At 41.0% G+C, this 22,825-nt stretch overlaps 1 protein-coding gene across 6 annotated transcripts in view; it reads left to right on the top strand.

Moving 5' to 3' along the window:
* LOC145442780 (uncharacterized) overlaps window positions 1-22,825 on the top strand; it is a 290,597-nt gene that overhangs the window by 152,738 nt on the left and 115,034 nt on the right. For all 6 annotated transcript variants that reach the window (XM_080320766.1, XM_080320768.1, XM_080320767.1 and 3 more), the window contains 2 exons: window positions 2,525-2,671; window positions 18,305-18,448. In XM_080320766.1, the coding sequence (XP_080176892.1) occupies window positions 2,525-2,671; window positions 18,305-18,448 (291 nt within the window). The remainder of the gene's footprint in view (window positions 1-2,524; window positions 2,672-18,304; window positions 18,449-22,825) is intronic.

Genomic DNA, 22,825 nt, shown 5'->3' with positions numbered 1-22,825 from the left:
TAGCATTTTCAGTGGATTTCTTTTCTCCGTCGTTGGGATCTCTGTTTTTGTTATTACACGAAATCTGTTTCATTTTTATGTTATTATGGTTCAATTTATATCGACTATATGCAATCAAGACTTTATTTGCAATAGTCGACCATTTGGAAGAAGATACAGGATTTCAGGTAGGGTTTTAAATTAGAAATTATTCCCCTATCAATTGTAATGGGTGGGGTGAAATATCGGATGTACACCCCAACGTAGGGGTGAATTATGATCGTATACACCCGCAGGGGAGCATAGGTTCTGATTTCGTGTACCACCTTTTCCGGTGTGTATACCCACTCTTTTCGCTAAGAGTGTATGTTTGACACCCCTGGTCTATAGATTAAGTCGATCACTGTACAGTGTACAATTCCACATCAAGGAAATCAGCAACAAAACTTCTTTCGAGGGTGGATCACTGTAAATTTAGTTACAACCCCGTTATGATCAGAGGTGATCAGTAACGAAGTACTTCTACTTTTTTGAAGTAGAAGTAGTTTGATGGCATAGAACAGGGGTGGGCAATTATTTTCCTTCGCGGGCCAAATGAGAAAAATAAATATGTTAGCGGGCCGAGTGAAAAGATTCACGTATATTCTCCAGCGTATTTTAATTTTATTTCTAAATTACATTGTTTATGAATGCTGCTCAGTGAATGTGTTGATATTTGGTAACGAGAAAGTGACGGTTAATTAAAAAAGATATCTATTAGCTGTCATGACTCGAAACAATGTTAAACATTTTAGCTCTCCTTAAACCCCTATCCACGTTATTTTATCAAGACACTAAAACAGTGGTACTCAAACTTTTTTAGGCACGCCTCCCTTGATGATAGAGAACACTTTCGCGCCCACTTATCATGATATCATAAAATATTAAAAAGTGCAACCAGAATGCTACAGCAGTCCATACGGATAGTTTGATGGCATGGAAGATTATGGCTATTGATGAGAGAATTGTGAAATATCGAAGCCGAACAATCCACAGAGCAACAAGTATAGAAGAGGGTGTATCGCACGAAGCGCGAAAATTTTTTTCAATAAAGCTCGGATTCGCGCCACATTTTTGACGGATTTACTCCTGACACCGATATGTGAATATTTAGTGCTCTACATTCTAAACCTAAACCTTCTTTGAATTTCAGTTTTTGGCTTTCCTTTTTTTTGACATGCCCGTTAATCCTTTTTGAGTGATAGATATGACGAGTCATATCGTAATCGCGAGCACCGACTGACTTGTATTACGAATTAGGTATTTGGAAACATATCACGTCACAAATTGAAACTCCTATACCGTATAATGCATAATGTGACAATGTCAACAAGGTTTGAACTAAACTATATTGGAAGAGTGTTTACTTGTGTCTTCAATTGCTACTCATTCTTTGCCACATTGCCTTTATTATGAATCTGGTTTACGCATGCCAGGTACGTAGGCGGCGTAATCGTGACATATTAATGAGCATGAACACTGAACAGCCTTCTAAGTAAACGAATTTCCTGTTCATTTGATACAGCCTATGCTTTTAGTCATTCAAAAAGCACGTTTTATATTTTGAATTCCAAGCAAACCTTTCGCGGGCCGCACAGAATAGCTTCCCGGGTCGCACTTTTCCCCAGGTCTGGCATAGAAGGTTATGACAGTTGTTGAGAGAATTCTAAAATATAAAATTCGGACTGTCCACAGAGCAATCTGCATGAGTTGGTGGTAAATCGCACGTAACGCGAAATTTCTTCTCGGTTGACCGCAGATACGCGCCCCCCACCCCCACTTGCTTTCATGTCCCTCAAGGGGGGGGGGGCAGTTTGAGAACAACTGGCCTATGCGAATGAATTAAGTTTGTTTTAACAACTAGTTCCTTACTTGAGTAGATTTAAAGTCTGTCGATTCGACTTCTACTTCGAGTAGTTTTAGGATGCTTTTAAAAGGACTACTTCTAATCGTACCTGAAGAGATTTATTCGTCGTCACTTCTACTTGAGTCGCCTTCTTGACTATTTTGACCTCCTCTGGTTATAATCAAGACCGCAGGGGTATCATAATTTGTGCATCCGTTTAGGTCTAGGCAGGATGCTTACGCTGTTGGGCCACGACTGTGTTAACTCGGCTTAGGTGATTTTGTTTCGATGCCCGACAATGCGGCTGCATTTACCAAATCCCGTCCACTGCACGGGCAAGTTCAAGGGTGATCCAGCTGTGGTAATGACTGTGCTTGTCAAAAGATATGACTTACCCCGTTAATCGTCGTCAAATTATCGAAAGCAATGCAATTCATCAGACGTGATACTTCATGAAATATGCTCTGATAATTATTGGTCAAAAAAGAAGATATTTATCTGTTCCTCAATCGATTTCTCAACAAACATATGCTGAATTCCTGTCAAAGTTCAATTGATAATTGAATTAAATAAGGCTGTGTGTGGTCGGAATGTTCCATTATTTCGATAAATAGACAATTAACTGCGGGATGTAAGGACACAGAACTAAATTCATTGCAGGTGAATGGAAAAGCTGGTCGACATGGAGAAAGTGTACAGGAATATGCAATGGAAACGATGTGAAAAGAACAAGAATCTGTCGTGGGCCGCAAATTTGCGTTGGTAATGCAGAAGAACTACGAGAATGTAATCCTTCAATTTGTCCAGGTATGTATTTCTCAATATGAGTTGACAAAAACAAAGTTTAAAAAAAATTAAAAACCATCAATTTAAAAAGACTCCGTCTGGGGATAATGGCATGGATCCCGGCTATATTCTCTATGTATACATATATATATTTATATATATATATATATAACGTTTTCTGTTAAACACCAGCTCGTCCAACCGACAATCCCCACATAACACTGGTCGACATGTTTTTTTTATCTAAAATGATCACTATTAAGTCAATTTTTGTACGCTGATTACGAATATGAAGTCACTTTTTTCTATCACGCCAATAGTTTTTATAATCTGTGATATAAAATTTTGCATTTCAATGCTAAAAACAGCCTGTTCTGTGACGTATTCCTTCTGTTGGGTCATAGCTATAACCACTGTGACGTTATCAGAGGTGGTCAAAGTACTTACCATAGGTATTCAAGTAGAAGAGGAAGTAACGGCGTCAACTTCTACTCAAGTGGAAGTTAAAGTAAAATTTTATAAGTATGTGAAAAAGTAGGTATTCTAGGCCTAGTTTTTGATATCAGTATCAATTTATTAATATTTTTTCCCTTTCAAAACATCCCACGACTGTGATACAATGAAACGATAGGAAGGCGCCGAAACCACTTGGAGTAGTCTTTAAAATCACACATCCACCTGGGCCTCGGCGATGTAAAGAAGACGAATGCAAACCACACTGAATGAAAAATACAGCGACAATGAGGCTGTGAAGCATTTGAAAACAAAAATCTTTAGCAAATAGTGTGCCAATGGTTTGGAGAGAGCTACGTGGACATGGAAAAGATTGTTACTTTTGCTCGTGTGGCTTTTATTATTCAATGTCAAGAATCAGCATAAATTCAGTATCCAATCTGACGTGCGCAATACGATCAATTGCTCATGGGCCTGATGTCACAATCCCATTGCCTTGAAAAGTTTTACTAACAGTTGAAGAAGATTCTCTCGGTGAAGAGTCTTTGTCTGAAGAATGTTCTCAGCTTGAGTATGATGGTGATCAGCAGCTATATAAAGTTGAATCAAGCTGAACTAAATAACTGTGTTATAAATTTGAATTTGCCAATCGAATCAGCTCTAATTGTAGGTTCTAGATTACAAGGCAAACATATACATGACACTGATACCCCTGTTGCTTGGTATAAGCATCGTGAATGTAAATACCCACGCTTCTTCGCTTCCGAATCCTTTTTTGTATATTGTGTCGATGTTCAAGGTCTCATGGAGACATCGGGAACTGTGAATTGCGCTCCTTATTTATGCATCAAGCTTAAAAGATGTTTTGTCGCACAATACAAATCAATGTGCTTCTATCCCTGTAGCTGGTACAACTGGCATCAAGGGGTGGTACGAGAATATGAAGATTTTGATTTCAAATTTGGAATACAGTACTCAAACTACTCAAACGTGTAACGTTTCGGTTCATTTTGAACTCATAAATATGCTACTGGTTCAACTATATAAAACTACAAGGTATCCTTGTTTTTTCTGTGAATTGGACAATGGAAATCATTGAATTAAACGTAAGTGACCGGTGGGGGAGTACCTTACACCAGGTTTTAAAATATTTCAGAGCCTGCTTTTATCGACAGATCAAATGTTTTATTTCCACCGTTATAAACTAAACTGGATCTCGTGAAAAAGTTTTAAAGGCTCTGATCGAAGAGAGTGCATGTTCTAAATACATTCACAAAAGGTTTCCTAACTTGAGTTAATACAATAAAGGATGTAGTTGTAGGATCTCAAATCAGAACACTCATCAATAACCCGTATTTCTTACTAGGAAGGCGGATTTGGAAAAAATACATGAATCTCTTTCAATGAAGTTGCAACTAAATTTCTTGGGAATGCCAAGGATCATGATTATTTAGAGGGTGTCAAACTCGACTTACGCCGCGGGCCGGATTCAAATCCTCAGATCGCTCGCGGGCCGGATCAGTCAAATAGCTTTAAATTTGTACGTCGTTATCCGCTCCGTGTTTTCAGATGAATACTGTATTATCAAGACTGTGTAGGTGATTTGGTAGTAATTACTAGATACGTGACAGTAGATTACATTATATTACGGACAGTGGCGGCTCGTGACAATATCGGGGGTGGGGCAAGGGAGGCAAGCGACTTTTTATCAATATGACGTCACATGGGCGTTTTTCAACGTAAAAAAGTAACTTTATGATGGTCAAATGAATTTCCCGTAAACAATGATTTTTAACGTAGGTGCCGCGAGAGGTAATTTTTGCTCTAAAGGCAACTGCGTAAACAGCGTACGGAGCAAACATTCAACACGAATCATGTTCGCACTTGACCTGACTAATTATCCGCAGAAATGGAAATAACTATAACTCGAGAGCTGCGTAAGCCTAACTGGAAAGGTATACGAGTTCGGACACATACGCAATAGGGGTCTTCAAAAATGACTATTTTTCTCAAATCGTACTGGCTACTTAATAAAATTGTCAGGTTACCTTATTTAAGACTACACACCAAATCTGGTTCAATTCCAACCAGTAGCCGCATTGCTACAGGAGAAGAAAGTTTCTATTTATTATATAAAACTAAATACCAAAAAACTTTTTTTATCACCCCATGAAAGTGTTAGGTTGTCTATAGAAATGATTTTCACCGAATTTGGTTCAATTCAAACCAGCGGAAGCGGCGTTATTGCAGTCGAAAAATTAGGATTTGAATAAAATAGTATTTACGGTGGGCACCACTATAATAAATAATTAAATTGGTCACCGTAAATACTATTTTATTCATAATTCAAATTTTTTGACGGCAATAACTCCGCTTCTGCTGCTTGGAATTGAACGAAATTTGGTAAACATCGTTTCTATAGACAGCCTAACACTTTCATGGGATGGACAGAAAATTTTCAATAATAATCTTTGTACAATAAATAGAAATGTTCTTCTCCTGTAGCAATGCGGCTACTGGTCGGAATTGAACCAAATTTGGTGTGTAGGCCTAAATTAGGTAACCTAACAATTTCATCAAGTAGCCAGTACGATGTGAGAGAAAAAGTCATTTTTGAAGACCCCTAATACGCAATTGTTATCTCATGGATTTGGCTTGTCATATTGAATCGAAAACATAATTCTGAAGAACTAAAGATAGCAGTCTCGGAAATTCGGTCTCGGTACAGCATAGGAGATTTTGGCCTTGAAACTGGAGACTGTAACACGACACATACGGCTTACTGTCTATAGCAGTAGTTCCCAACCTTTTTCCACCCACGTACCATTTTGAGGTTTTATGCAGTGCTCACGTACCACCTATATAAGTTACGCGCGTTTCCACCATTTATGACGTCATAGTCACGTATTTGGCCTATGCGAGGTGTATTAGCAAATTCTATTAAACTAGGCCAGGGATGTCAAACATACGGCCCGTGGGCCGGATCCGGCCCGCCAAACGATTTTATCCGGCCCGCATAGCAATTCTGAGTACGTTGAAAACAGATTATATTATCCATCACATCCATAGTAATAAATCAAATTACAACGTCCGCGTTGACAGTTAAATATCTTGTATTCATCACAACGCATACGCAGGGCTAACGCCAGATTATGACTAACGCAGGGGTGGCCAACCTTTTTGCCATTCACGGCCGCATTTCGACCACTCGTGTAGCCTACGGCCGCATTCCAGGGCTTAGTCGTAATGAGCGAACTGGACGCCAAATACCCAGGTTAAAGTGTCTATGTCCATTTCTGGTGAACTCCGGAAAATTCTATTTAACGATAGGCTTACTATGCGCACAAAAATCGTGAGTGGTCACTGGTAGTGTTGAGGAAGGAAGTCCTTATAGTCGCTCGAAGCGCGAAAAAAATTCAGATTCACCAATTAATTTCGTCATTATTATTTGTAGTTTTACATATTACCGTCAAACATTTATCCTTTCTCATCCCGTGTGATCAGATTTACTGGTGTAGAGTTGATGTAGGGGTGTACCCCAAGTTATAAATTATGATGCCTCTTCGGGTTGGCCAATTGGTATTAGTATCTTTGTAGCATGCTGTTATTTCTTAACTTCCCATCAGGATTGTTAGTATAGTGAGGAGCACACGATTCTGAGCTGATATTTCCATGTGAGGCGCATCATTTTCACTGATGTTCGCATCTGTAATGTGGGGCTCTGATTGCAAAGGGTGCTAATATATTAAAATAGAAAAATGTAGTTGAATTGAATCGCGCGCAGCGCGAGGAAAATTTCAAGATTAATTAGAATCTTTCAAGAAATCGGGAGTCAATTCGTAAATTCAAAGTGCATGTCGACGGCCGCCAACGCATACCATTTGAATTGCGTGTCTACGGCCGCACAATTACATTCCCTCTTACGGCCGCAGGTTGGCCACCCCTGGACTAAACCAAAGGGAACACTGAAATATGTCTACTTGTATCGCCGACAAAGCCATTGTTTTAGCGGTTCTTAACTGTGTTCAACCGGACTAACATCGTATTTTCGCCAATTTCATTGCTCGCAAATAATGGTGTTGCGACTCGCTAGAATGAAACCCTTACGGTCCGTGTATTATCTATATATGCTTGATAATTAAGTACTCCAACGAGAAGCAATGGCACGAGGCAACATTTTGGATTCCGTTGACTGGTCCGGCCCGCGAGCGATTTCATGACTTAGATCCGGCCCGCGATGCAATTTGAGTTTGACACCCCTGAGCTAGACATTATCAGCCAGGGTTGTTGTTTTTGTTGTTAGTATTGTTCATATGGTGTTTGGCTACTATGGCCTTTTACACCAGGTCTCAAGAGTCTGATAGATCCATTAGCGTCACAACTGTCTGCCGGTGAGGATAACGAATTCAGCGACTGGTAGTAAAATCCGTGGATCTGATAACAGTTTTTGTGAGCTGAGACGGTATGCCTAGATTCGCCGCTGTCGTCTTCAAGTGATCGCGGTGGTTCGAGTAGCGTTCGCAATGAATTAAAAAGTGGTCGACCGTCTCGTCGATATCGCACGTATCGCATAAACCCGTGCTGTGACATCCGATTCTGCGAAGGTGCCAGTGTAGTCTGCAGTGGCCCGTCTGCAATCTTATCAGAATTGATGAGATATTTCGTGAGGATATGCTGCAGCTTGGCAAGATTGCTTGCGAAGCAAATATTTCGCGATATTGCGAATAATCATCTGATTCCGTGAGTTCATCATTCCATCTTTCCTCACAGTGTTTGGCGATTTGCGATCGTAGTTCCTTGATTGACAGCGAAATTTGTTCGACATCACGAGCTAGGGTTCGGCACGCAGCGCTTCTGGCTAGCTGATCAGCCTGCTCGTTTTGACCCACTCCTCTGTGCCCAGGAATCCATATTATATGCGTAATTATGTTGCTCCGGGACAGATTTCTGCAAGACAGAATAATTTGGGTAATTAAAAAAATTCTCATACTGACGATTGGCTATGGCCCAAATGGCACTCAGACTGTCTGAAAAAATAGCTAATTCACACTGTAGGCGAAGATTGTTTTCAGCCCATAAAAGACCCTTTAGTATCCCGACAAGCTCCGCAGTAAATACGGACACTTGTTGTGGGAGAGCGACATTAAAAGAATACTTAACACTTTCGACAAAGAATCCTGCGACACATCCGTGGTCGTTTTTAGAGCCGTCACTGTAGATCCTTGTGTGGTTCCTATATTATTCATCAATGTACTGGTTACAAGTTAGTTCAATGGCAGTAGGGTGGTGTAAATTGACAATTTGTGAATACAAACTGTCGTCCACACATACATAAATATCATCCCACGAGGGATTAGGCGGGAGTTGTATGCGATGAACATGTAGCTCATCCAGCCACCGAAGTCTACTCAACATGTTGAATGTGATGAATCGCTGAGAGTCGGGAAAAATTTCATGCCATGATTGTATTATCAAGTTACGGCAGGGGTGATTGTCTCTTGCTCTAATGTTACACCGATATTTTAGGCAGGAATACAAGTGTCGAATTTTTACGGGTGGTTCCCTGCAGGAGTGCTGTAGCGCATAGATAGGGGTACTACGCATAGCACCGCTGCAAATCCTGAGCGTGGCATTCTGGATCGTTTGTATAGACTCCATTACGTAATTTGGCGAGAACAAATAAGCTTCCTGTCCGTATTCAATAACTGATCTAATCAGGGACCTGTAAAGAGCTAACAGGCACTGCTTTAAAGCACCCCAGGACGTACCTGCTAAAGAACGAAGAAGATTTAGACGCTTAGTGTATTTTTCAACCACCATTCGGGAATGACTTCGGTAATTAAGTTTGGAGTCAAAGATTACCCCCAAGTATTTATATTCCGCTTTAACTTGTACGGGATAGTCGCATAGCCGTAAATTTATTTCAGGGGTTTTTCTCCGCCGGGTGAAAAGGACTGCCGCTGATTTCTTAATGTTAACTTTGAAACCCCACCGCATGCACCATTCCGAAACGCCGTCAAGTGAATTTTGAATTTTACTAGTGAGATCCGAGATTTGTAAATCCGACTCCCACAGACAGACGTCGTCGGCAAACAAGTTGACCCTCGATGCAATAACGTCAGGAAGATCGTTTATCATGATTGTGAACAGCAACGGACTAATTACGATTCCTTGAGCCGTGCCATTTTCTAATTCAAACGTAGGAGACAACGAGGTGCCAACGCGAACTTGGAAAGTGCGTCTCCTAAGGAACGAGTGGATCCAATTAATTATGTCACTAGATAGCCCAAGCCTTTGCAATTTGAAAATCACTCCTTCCCTCCAAACCATATCGTACGCCTTCTTAAAGTCGACAAATACAGCTAATACTGATCTCTTGTTCCAAATTGACTTGTATACCTCATAGTGAAGAGACATAATGCAGTCAGTGGTGGATCTTCCTGGTCGGAAACCACTTTGGTTGATGTTGAAAATTTTTTTTATCTGTGAGCCACCAATTTAACCTATTTGTTACAAGTCTTTCCATAATTTTGCAAAGGTTGCTGGTAAGGGAGATTGGTCGGTAGGACGACGCAGCGTTGGTTGGTTTACCCTGTTTTGGCAGAGGAATGATTATGGAATGCCTCCAAGAGTCTGGGCACCGTTGAGATGCCCAACATTTGTTTATTGATTCTAGAAGTTTAACTAAGCAATCTGTGTCCAAATTCAACATCATCTTCGAGCATAGTCTGTCTTGTCCTGGAGATGTGTTTTTTCTAGGCTTCAGGATTTTTTGGAACTCTTCCCAAGTGAAGGGAGAATTAATATCCTCACCGTCTATTATGTTTTCGTGCAATGCACACTGAACTTCCCTTCCAACCGCGCACCTTCTGAGAATGTGTGAAGGATCAAGGTTATGGTTGCTACTGGCTGATGCAAAGTGGCGAGCGAGCTCATTTGCTTTGTCGATGTCTACAGTCAGTATTCCATTGGTGGAGTCAAGTGATTGAATGTGACTCCATGTTTTCGAGCCAGACATTGATCGAATGGTCCTCCAGACTTCTGATAGTTTCGAGTTGTTCGTGAGTCCGTCGCAAAACCTCCGCCAGAAGTCTCGTTTGGCTGAGAGTATCGTCTTCCTTGCTAAGGCCCGTTGCCTTCGGAAATCAATTATTTCTGTCTCGCGGAAAGTTCTTTTCATTTTCAAGTACGCCACCCTTTTGAGACGCGTAGCTTTTGAGCATTCCTTATTCCACCAAGGAACGCATGTCCTTTTTGATGACGGTTTAGTCAGCGGAATATTCTCAGTGGCCGCTTTAATGATCGCGTTAGTTACTGCGTCAATAGACAATGCATCAGGCCCCGTCAGAAGCGGATGAAAAATATGTGTGTGCATTGTCTTTAAATTTGACCCAATTTGCATTACGGAATGACCAAGACAAGACGTGGGTCTCTTGACACTCCACGTGGAAGTTGGATTCACTAGTTATTATATAATGATCGCTTCCTAGTAGTTTATCCGTCACAGAGGTTGATATCTTGTGACTGACGTCTTTTGAGCATATGGTAAGATCTAACAGAGACGAGGAGCCAGGGCTCGGTCTCGATAGGTTCAATCGCGTAGGCACCATCGTATTGTTGACAACAAGTTCCATATCATCTATGATATGATATAGATGTCGTCCGTTCCGGTTTGAAGAAGAGGCGCTCCATAGCGTGTGGTGCGCGATGAAATCGCCGACGATGATACTTTTCGTGCTACGTCCCGAGAAACAGCGTTGAATGACTGGTCGTGATCAGTGGTGGCCCTACGAACGGGAGGGGGGGGGGCTGGGCGAGACTTACCGGGGGGCCCCCTATGAGTTTCTATCCGTAACTTCAGGGGGCTACGCCTCCCAGACCCCCCTTCCGCATCGGTTATTATTATCTATCTTTCACCACCACAAAGGTTTGCCCAGGTGCTGGATTCGGCCATGTCTATTGCATGTGTGCAAGGATAGACTACATCAAAACTAAGCAATTCTACCGCATGCAGAGACGTGAGGATTATCAGGATACGGGGCTTTTCTAACAAATGCAGTGATTTGATGATCATAGGCACATCTGTACGGAATCATATTCTTGCTTGGTGCACGAATTTCCATGTTTATTCGTCATTCTCCTTGAAAAAATCGCAAAATCCAAATAGGGGGGCCCCTTCGACCAGGGGGGCCCGGGCGACCGCCCACCTCGCCCACCCCAAAAGCCACCACTGGTCGTGATACAACTCGATTCGGAGGAATGTAGACGTTCATAATGGAAATATCGCCTACTTGGATAGCTAACGCTTCTACTGGATCAATGTCTCCGATGTCTATCTCGCTGAAATTTATCCCACATTTTATAAAGAAACAAATTCCTCCGCCGTGGATATTTCGGTCTTTCCTCAATAAATTGTAATTCGTAATCTTCGGCGTGTATTTGGATACAAGATGAGTCTCTTGCAAGGCAATGATATCTGGTTTCGGGTTCGTAGTTTCGATGAAATGCTTAAACTCGTTGATTTTACGGTATATTCCCCTACAATTCCATTGTATTAAAGAGAAGAGGGCTTCCGGTGACTGGTAGGCCTACTCGCAGTATTTTCTGTCATGTTGCTCATACTGAGGTCCATGCATTCACTATTTGTTTCCTCTGCAGCTGCAGAGTTCATGATCGTTGTTTGCGATGACGTGGACTCGTTAGGAACAAATATCTTTACTTCTTGAGGCTGTCGCATTGCAATTTGCGGGCTAGCACGTGACGATATGATAGTATTATTGGTTTGTCCTTCATCGACATTGTCGACTGGCGTGGGCATCGGTATACCGAAATTTTCTTCGGCGGACTGAGCGATAATTGCGTCAATTTGAGGAGTTTTTCCATCCGCTATAGAAAGTAGCGTGTTCTTCATAACCTCGGCTATAAAGTTGAAAAATGTTGCCAAGGGAATCGTGATGTTTCCGTCGCTAGTGACCGCGAGAGGTGAAGGTGCGGAGCTTTTATTCATGATAGTATGGGGCGATATCGGAACGTTCGGTATGTTCGAGGTTGAAGCACTCGCGCGATAATAGTCATTGTTAGGTTCATACACTGATCCCGGCAAAGTAGGAAATTCGGAATGCGATTGGATATCAGGAGCCTCTGTTTCTCGCAGATGCAGCTGTCTCGCCTGCCAATAATTGATTTTTTGATCAGTCATTATTGCGTTTATCTTCGCCTCCTGTTTGTACCGTTTACATCCGCCGTAACTCGCCGAATGAGCCGCTCCGCAATTAACGCAATGAGGTTCATTTGCACATTTCTTATCTACATGCCTCATCTCACATCTGGTACATCGCGGCGCACTACGACAGTGTTTGGATTTATGACCATAACGATTGCAATTGAAGCAACCGGTCGGGGTGGGTTATACGGACGTGTCCTAAATCTAAGAAATCCGATATTGACTATAGGCGGTAGTATGGTTGAACCAAAGCAAAGCAACACAGATCTACTAGGCTTTGATTCTTCATCGGATCTATACGAAAACCGGCGCACGTACACTACGCGTTGAACACTCAAGATCTGTTTCAAATCGTCGTCTGACATATCTAAGGGTACGTTAGCAATAACTCCACGAACCTCTGGCGCTCTCACTTTATGGAGTTCGGCGCGAACTTCCACTTTTTTGTCGTTATCTCCAAGATTATTGCAAGCCAGGAGATTAGATAGCTGTTTGGCATTGCTGCACTTAACCCACAAATCACCCGATGGCAAAACTTTGATTTCGCTATAAGACCCCCCAAGTACACGATGAAGCCCGTTGTTAACGGTAATCGGGTTATACTGACGTAATGGTTTCGTTATTCCTTTGACCACTGCAGCCAAATTTACATCCGCGACTGCCGTATCACTAGCCATCCCTTTTGACGCAGGACCTTCTAAAACATCGCTAGCGGACCGCTTTTGTCCGCCGCTTGCACTAGGCATCTGAAGCCAAATATATATCTGTTGACGAACTATTTCTATATTCACTACTGTTACATTAACAAATATAACGACTACACCTGGTTTAGAGACGTAAATCCCTGGTCGATGTCGCAGCAGTCGTACGTTCTGTTGATTAGGATTGGACGTCTTTCCTCGACGACGTTCACCACTCGAATGCGATCAGTCAGGGTTGATGGGATGTATGGAATTGTTTTTTTCACCACCAGTCACAAGAAGAACAACATAATGAAATAAAAACACACAACAAAAGTCAATTTATTTAATGCGCTGGCTGCATTTGTTTATTTTCCACTAGCTTGTCGATGCGAGGCATACGTTTGCTTACAGCGCATCGAAAGTCATGTATGGGCGCAACAAGTCGGTTTCGTTTCTTCGACTTGATAGTCATCAGGGATGGAAAACCTTGGTCGCATTCCCACGTATAAGGGAAAATTATCAGCTGGGGAATAGCGTGAGACGACGGCTTCAAAAAACTCAAAATCAACCTCACCTGAACTAATTACTCCCTTCGGTCGAAAAAAAAAACAGAATCTACTCGCGTACCACCTAGCAGACCTTCGCGTACCACTAGTGGTACGCGTACCACAGGTTGGGAAACACTGGTCTATAGTGTCTATATGTCTGCTGCGAAATCGCCTTTGGAAAATATATTACCGAATAAATACGTGGATGAAAGCCGTAAACTTAGTACACTGTTACATGGCATCATCGAGAAGTAGCCTCATTGCCCTTTTCGGTATGGTATACTGTCAAACTTAATACGAACAGACCAACACCGAATTGTGCGTAAAATTTACTCAGGAATAGGCTGATCAAGTGATCAGCGGTTACCCGCCATCGAAAACGAAATAGCTATCGCGCTTGACAGGGGGTTGTAAGCAAATGGCTTGAAAGCCACAATTTCACGGTGAAATTGACATTGGAAAATATAAAACAAAAGTAAATATTTGAATGCAAACCGAGAATGTTGGTAAACTGTTTAATGATATCATCATCTCATCACCTATCTCAGTATGGAACACAGTTAACGTTAGCACAGATACACCGGCTTTTTCGTGAAATACGCAAACCATACTCGACCTTGATAACAAAATTACTGCCCTAATCATTGAGTGTCAACTTTGAGATTTGGCACAGCGTTCGATACTAAAATCAAGACTTACCGTGCCAAATGTCATGACCGATCTCGGTATGGAACATCGTCAAAATCAATGGATACCTATACCGGCTTCACAGTAAAATCTGTTTGCGATGCATGACGGATCAGCACACACTGAACTTCGGAACGGAATTACTACCCAAACATTCAAGTAGAAACCCTGAAACTTGGGGCAGTGTTAAATACCACCATCACGACATAACATACCAGGTTTCAAGAATTATCATGGTGTGAAACACCATCTAAACCAGTGGTTCTTAACCTTTTTTCCTCCAGCGCCCCCTTTCAAAAATTATCGTGCTCCAGCCCCCCCCCCAACTTCATAATGTAAGGAATGTAATAAATACAATGAGTAAGAGGGAGGGCCGTAACAGCACTTCGTCAACCCCATAAAAACGATTGCCTTGCGCACCCATAACGTGATAAACCGAATTCTGAGGGCTTCGCCCCCACAAACCCCCTATCGTGATTTCGATGGTCAGCAAAGTTTGTGTGGCCTGGTCGCCCTAGGTACCAAAATTTTCTATAATGCATGAATGAATAGGTGGTAATTCCATATATAAGTCGCGATAAACTGAGTGAGCTGTTGTATAGGAAGATAAAGGGCACGTAATTAATAATTAAACATATTCGGGCGTGCCCGCAGGTACAATTATTCGTTACCAGGGCCGTAACAGCACTCCGTCAGCCCCCCCCAAACAAAAAACGTTGGTCCTGGGCCCCCATCCGGCGATAAACTAAGCTTCTGGGAGAGTTCACCCCCAGACCCCCATTAGGCTGTCCTCTATTTGCTGAAAGCCTGTTAAGTATCTACATTGGGTGTCCATTTACTGAGGCAGCTATTCTCGCATAGTCGCGCGAAGCGCGAAAAATTTCATTAATTATTGATTGAATTGGTCAATATCATCGGGAATTGCATGTAAATCGAGATTAATTTTTATCCTCTCATTGCTCACGTAAACACATTTACCGGTAGAGCTGAGTGAGGTGCAATGTTCCCTCTAAGCTGCGCACGTGCGCAGTGCTGACACGGTCTCTGCGCACAGAAAATCTACGTTGCGCACAACAAATCTGAAGTTATTACCTTTTTTTAGTCGATACGCACTGTTGTCCAGGGGTCAGTGCAGTGAGTTGTTGTGTGTGCGCAGACTCATCAAAACTTAAAGCGAACATTGTGAGGTTTCTTGGAAATTGTAGGGCCCGTTACTAATAATTAAACATATTCGGGCGGGCGAACCCGTTGGTATGACTTCGTTGCATGATGATATTTCGTGACCCCCTGTCTGCAATATCAAAAAATATAGAATCGCTCAACGGGGATATCGCCCAACAGGAATATCCCTGTCGCCCAATCGTACTAAACTAAAAGACGCACACGATTTCAGATTGGTATTTCTTCACTGACATATAATTTTCCCCTGCCAGATGGAATTCGTCTTCTGGGGTTCAGATTGCCAAGACAGGAACATTCGGTGTCAGTCATTTAAGCGCCCATGGACAATTAAACCTATATGTATTTTGAAGGCTATATGTAACGAAGTTTTCGGTGTTAATTTGCTCGGAATACTCATTAACGATATGTCCTATCACCACATCATCTACTGCGAAGCCATTTTCCTCCAGCGCCCCCCATACCGCCCCCTGAGCCCAGCGCCCCCCATATCGCCCCCTGAGCGTTTCCGCCCCCTTCAAAATCGCCAGCGCCTCCTGGGGGGCGCTGGGGGCAAGGTTAAGAACCACTGATCTAAACCGACCTATACCAGCAAAGGTCGACTAAACGCATATGACGGTAACCGAATATTCAGATATAGATACGATTGTTACATCACACCTAAATGGCGACAGGGCAATGTTGCCCCACTTGCTCGGTAATTTTATGAATAGTAGAGAGTAAATCACCGTTTCTTTATTGTGCGCGGTTTTCAAGAGAATAGTACGTGAAAGCTTTTTATGAGGCATTCGCAAAGCGAAAACACAGAAGAGAATTCGATTTTCGCAGAGACTTCGCTATAGATGGGCATTTACAAGCGAAAGGACAAGAAGAATGCGATTTTCACTGTGATTTCGGTATATATAGATTGGTGTGCGTCTTTAAATGGTAAAGAATTGTTTTTGAACAGAATTTTAGGTTGGGCAATGCCCCAGTTGCCCTATAAGACGAGCCGCCACTAATTACGGATCACATCGGTTCTATTCTAGTAACATATTTATTCGCAAACTATCGAATTAGCAAAAGTAAGATGCTTGGCCGGTTGAATACAGTTATAAATAAGTCAATTTTTTTTGACATGTCAAAAAAAGTTAAAATTAAGTCAAAATTGTAGCGTCAGGTCGCAAAAATGTCAAAATTGTAAACAAAGTCCAAAATTTTTTACAGCCTGCATTTTGTTTGTATCGTAGATTTCGCACTGTCGGGGAACTTATCATTTGACATTTGAAAGCTTGTAGCCAAATTTATAGGCCTACCGTTGTAGACCGCCTATTGTCTGCTCGTTGTGAATCATAAACATTCAAATAAAACAAATAAGTTGACATGGAGTTATGCTCAACGTACCGCAATATCCTAACTGAAGCAGGACTGCGTGGGCATTGCATGGTTGTTATATTAAGAAGCGCAATATAAAAAATTGTGATGTAGACACCATTGTCAGAATGAAGCAACACGGTGTGTCACCAGCAGTGCACGCACGCACAACTTCAGTGTTGTCAGCCAGCAACTGCTACTGTTGAACTTTCTTTCTCCATTCTTGACAAGCTACTTAGTAAGGACAGACACTTTCTACCCGAGAATGTAGGAAAGTGTCTTACGTTGTACTACAACAGATTTTATTCATTTCTACCATCATACGTGATGTAACTACTGGAATTCTTCATAGGGCTACCTTTCGTTAAAATCAATATTTTTCGTGAAAACATTTGTCAGTTTTTGGGTCAAAAAAGTTTTTTCTGGCCGAACTACTTCGTAAGGACAGACAGTTCGAACCAGAAATTAACAGTGGTACAAATATATCATTATGTGGGAAAACACCTAATTTGCATACGTTAGGTTAAAATTTGGTCAAAATTAAGGTTTTCAAGGTAAATAAATGTCAATTTTTTTTAGTTCAAAGTCATCCGTTTTAAGGTAAAAAAAATTGCCCTACTTATAAGCAGTTAAAACAGTGGCTCTAAAGGTGATATAAGCCTGTATATTTGGATGCTCTGTTTGTTTTAGTCGTAATCTATGCGTTAGCCCTGGATTGGGTATGCGCTGTGAATAAAACAAGAGATTTAACTCAAATAAACGCGACATTGGAATTCGGGATTATGTGGAGGCCGGGGAACCTTTGAGGTCCAAACTGATACTGAGGTGCAACAACATATATTTGAATTGTAATTGTGTGAATATTTCTTTCTTCATGTAGCCTGCATATAAAGATTTCACATTGGTATTTACGCTTCAGAAAAGAACTACTTTTAGGAATTGGGCGTCAATGTCAGTGACCTGCTTCCTAATGGCGACTAGAGTTAAACCGTATTACCGCTGCCGGATAGTTATTGCGGCCCTACATTTGATGTCTCGAAGGATTATTTAATGGAAGTATTTCTTACTAAAAGCCTAAACATATGTTAGAAATGTGTTTGATAAAACAAATATTTTCCCGATTCACTCAGAATGGCTTCGCGGGTTGGATGAAAATCGCCTGGCTGGCTGGATGCGGCCTGCGAGCCGTATGTTTGACACCCCTGGTTTAAGATAATAACGCCTCAAATCCGATAAAGTAAGTTGAGAGCTAAACGGGCATAAGCGCCCTTAATACAGCCGCCCACTGTAATTTGTAAAACAGGCAAATAACTTTACGACGGAATGTTCAGACTATAGAAAATAATTTCAGACCTGTTGTTTTGACTTAGTTTGCATAAGTACCGGGCTATGGGACGGACGTTTAAAGGCAGCCTATGCAATTACAATTTCATTTTGATCAAATCAATTGGATGCGAATATACTTGTAATACTTTAATGTGCAATTTCATAATCTATTGATAAAATAAATGGAATGTGATTTTTTCAGGGAAGTGGTCACCATGGACCTCAAGTGGGTGCGATGTAACCTGCGGTGGAGGTAATCAGAGGAGGACCCGAACATGTCGGGGGCCTGGCGTTTGCATGGGGACGTCAAGTGAATCTTCAGTCTGCAATACCTTACCGTGCGCAGGTACGTGATATTAATTTCTGTTTCCTTTTTACCATAGATCCTTAACACCACCAAATCAGATAACGCTGTATGTTCAACGTAAAGTTTAGAGTTTGAGTCGATCACTGTACAATTCCACATCAAGGAAATGAGCAACAAAACTTCGTTCGAGGGTGGATCACCGTAAATTTAGTTAGAACACCGTTTTAATCAAGAGCATAAGGTTATCATAATTTGTGCATCCGTTTAGGTCTAAGCAGGATGCTTACGCTGTTGGGCCACGATAATGTTAACTCCGGTATATGTGTGATTTTCGTATCGATGCCCGACAACGTGGCTGCATTTGTCAAATCTCGTCCACTGCACTGGCAACTTCAAGGGTGGTCCAACTGTAGTAATGACCAGAGGTGGTCAGTAACGAAGTACTTCTACTTTTTCGAAGTACTCAAGTAGTTTTGCTCTACTTGTACTACTTACTCAAGTAGATCTGATTTTCGCTACTTCTACTTCACAAAATGCAGTGACTTACTTACTTACTTTTCGCTATTTACAGTTTGTCAAGTAGAAGTATTATGCTACGGTAAGGTCATTTTCGTTACGTCGAGGTCGTCCTGTCATCACAGAACACGACAGTGCACGCGCTACGTAATATATATCACACCTGACTGAGCATCCTGATATCGATTATGACGAAATAAAGACACAAGTGTTAAACCATCGTAACATTCAGCTTAGTTCCACTCCACTGCTGCTGTGCTTCGCACATGTCGGTTTTTTGGCGGGGTATTGGTCTTTCTCGGTGTGGTTTGGAAAACTGGCTGCTGACTTACAGTTAAGTGTGATAAGCATAACTTTGCACGCTGTGGTTTATGAGCACGGATTCGCGGGCTGTCATGTTTAATGGGCACTCTTGTGTAGGGTTTCCCATCCCATTTATTGCTCTTACACTGTATGCGATGGATAGAAGTAGCTGTTCGCTTTCACATTCATTGATCGTTCTAACCATATTTGTGAGAGTTGAGTAGAAATGTATTAAGTCTCAAAATGATAATCCAATGTATGGAGCTAAATTCTGTCAGGCCTGCTCAGCATGGTATGGTATTGTTTCAAATCACGCAAGGCAGTTGACTACCGGTATCCTGTGAAAAATATGCTATACTGCTTAATACATAACGTGGACAGACAGAGCACTAACCTGATTCGCAATGGTCCTAATTTTTGACGGGTGAATCCTAGGCGCATTCCGTGGGTTTCTAGAGTGGTATGATGTCAATACTGAGAATAATACTGATATGAATTTTCAGATTGTGTTATGAAGTTGCTGCATACGTACGTACATGTACACGTGGTTATTGCTATTAGTATAGTGATCGTTGAGGATTCTTCATGTGACATGGACGCCAATCATGATAATCCATGGCCCTATTTGGCACCTTTGTTTGAGTTCAAAGCACGACAGGGAAACTCGCTGAAGTTTGCATGTATTCAATGCCAGCCGAAGAAAACGGAAATCTCTGCATACTGCAATTCCCCCTCCAATTTAGGGAAGCATATTATGGTAAGATATGATTTGTCTACTTCCAGTAATTTATTGGATTGTTGAAATGGGTTATTTCCAACAAGCATGGTTTAATAATTTCTGATTTTGAGCAAATCAATTTATAAAATCCAGTAACTATACCCGTGCTGTATGTATTATTGACCGAATATCTGATTCACTTAGGCTACTAGTTGTGAAGCATCAACATATTGTGCTCAGAAATTATCTTTAAGCTTAGAAGTAGATCGTTTTTTTACCTTAAAAAGAAAAGATTTTGACATTTGTTGACCTTAAAAAAGTTGATTTTGACCGAATTTTGACCTCGTGTATGTAGATTAGGTGTTTTCCCACATAATGTTTGAAATGCACTACTTATCTTCATTTCTTCTTCATTTCTGGTTGGAACTGTCTGTCCATGTATGTTTTTTTGACCTGAAAACTGACAAATGTTTAAATGAAAAAACTTCTATTTCAACAATCTCGACCTATGAAGAATTCCAGTAGTTACATCACGCATTGTGGTAGAGATAATTAAAACTTGTTGTAGTGGAGCGAAACATACTCTCCTACATTCTCGGGTAGAAAGTGTATATCCTTATAATAAGTAGTTTGCCAAGAAGGGAGAAAGAACGTTCAACAGCAGCAGTTGTTGACTGGTTGCGTACACTGCTGGTTAGGGCTGTTCAAAAAAAACTTTTTTTCCTGAATCTTGCTGGTTATCTGATTAAATCGTTAGGTTCCCTTAAAAAACGACTTACACCAAATTTTAATTCATTCCAACCAATAATCGCTGATTTCGTACAGTTTGAAAATTTTGAATTTACCCAAAGATGCAAAAAAAAAATGTTTGTCAAATTTTTTCTGTCAACCCCATGAAATTGTTGCGCTGTCTTCACAGACGATGCAAAACAAATTTGACTCAATTCCAACCCGTAGAAGCGGAGATATTTGAGTTTTTCTTCGGTAATTCAGCGATTATCCTTGTTCGGTGGATCATCCAACAATTATCATCGAAAAACTCTAATAACTCAGCTTCTACGGGTTGGAATTGAGTCAAATTTGTTTTGCATCGTCTTTGAATACAGCGCAACAATTTCATGGGGCTGACAGAAAAATTTGACAAAAATTTTTTTTTGCATCTTTGGGTAAATTCAAAATTTTCAAACTGTACGAAATCAGCGATTATTGGTTGGAACGAATTAAAATTTGGTGTGCGTCGTTTTTCAAGGCAATCTAACGATTTAATCACGTAACCAGCAAGATTCAGGAAAAAAACTATTTTTGAACAGCCCTACTGCTGGTGACACACCGCGTTGCTTCATTCTGACAATGTTGTCGATACATCACAATTATTCATTATGCGCTTATTGATTTAAGAAGCAGCGCCCACGCAGTTTTGCTTCAGTTAGGATATTGCGGTACGTTGAGCATAAAACCATATAAGCCTATATATTTAAAATGACCATTATGATTCACGCCAAGTGGATAATTGACCGCCTACAATGGTATGCCTATAAAGTAGGCTGCATACTGTAAAATGTCAAATGATAAGTTCACCAAAAGTGCAAACATGATAATTTTTTGACCTAATGCCGCAACTTTGACATGTCAAAAAATGGCCCTACTTAAAAACAATTTGAGTGTCTCTTCTGGCCGGATGTTCAAGTTTCACCTGGCTCATGAAATTAACAGCATATGCCATATTACGAATATAAAATATTTGTTATTCCTGATATTTTCTGTAGTTTGTAATATTTTTGCACGGCAGTCGAATAGCAAGTGTATTTTTTACGTAATTTGTTACATAGGCTATGATCCCCTTCATTAAATCGGTCTGCCAACTACCCCTCCCATAACTGATATTGAAATTGTTCTGTGCTTTGTCTCTGTGAAGTAGGTCAAATTTGTTTGATCATGTAAGTTCACATACATCTAAATTTTGCACGTATTTGAGGTTTTCCGGTAATAAGTTTGTATTTCCTTTTAGGCGAAGCATGGATCAAAGAACCATGAATATTATCAGGATCTGACAAGAAGAGCAAATAAGAGAAAGCTTGCTACTACCAACACTGCCACCACCAGCAAACAGAGAAAGCTAACGGATCTGGAATTTAATAGGAAAGCTTCCCAGGACAAATTTGAAAAAAATATAATGCGTCTGATTGCAGAAGGTGCCCTATCATTCAGTTTTGTGGAGTTACCCTCATTCAAGGACCTAATGGGTGATTTTGGTGTTCAAGTAATCAGTAGAGCAACTTTGAAGAGGAAGATGGACGAGACGGCAAAAACGGTGAAGGGAAACCTTATTGCCGCAATGAGTAAGGTCGACTACATTGCGACAACGACGGATTGCTGATCAGCAAGACGTCGAAGCTATATAGGAGTTACTGCTCACTGGATAGAAGATTCCAACCTAGAGAGACAGAGTGTCGCATTAGCGTGTCAGCGCTTGAAAGGCTCACACACCTATGATACGCTTGCAAGCGCCATTGACGATGTGCATTCTACATATGGCATACGTGATAAAATTGTAAAAACAACAACTGACAATGGCTCCATTTTTTAAAGGCTTTTTCTGTGTTTGGAAATAATGATTGATGAGCTTTTTGGAGGTACAGAACTTCAATATACAATTAAATAATAGTATATTCATATTGAAATGAACCCGAATATTTTCGGCTGACACTCGTCAGGGGTAATCGTCAGCAACTAGTAGAGAATTGGAAAGAACATTGTATATCAACGATCGTATCACAAAATATGACGTCACAAGAATGAAATTTCGAATGAGAGAGCGTTCAATGTACTATTTTTAGGTGGTACACGAACTCCTTTTGTTGACAGAGTTTTGGTTGGTG

The sequence above is a fragment of the Botryllus schlosseri genome, chromosome 7 (genome assembly GCF_051294905.1).
Source record: "Botryllus schlosseri isolate E-star chromosome 7, Bs_hap1, whole genome shotgun sequence".
Taxonomy (NCBI): domain Eukaryota; kingdom Metazoa; phylum Chordata; class Ascidiacea; order Stolidobranchia; family Styelidae; genus Botryllus; species Botryllus schlosseri.
This window is presented reverse-complemented; position numbering and strand designations above follow the sequence as displayed.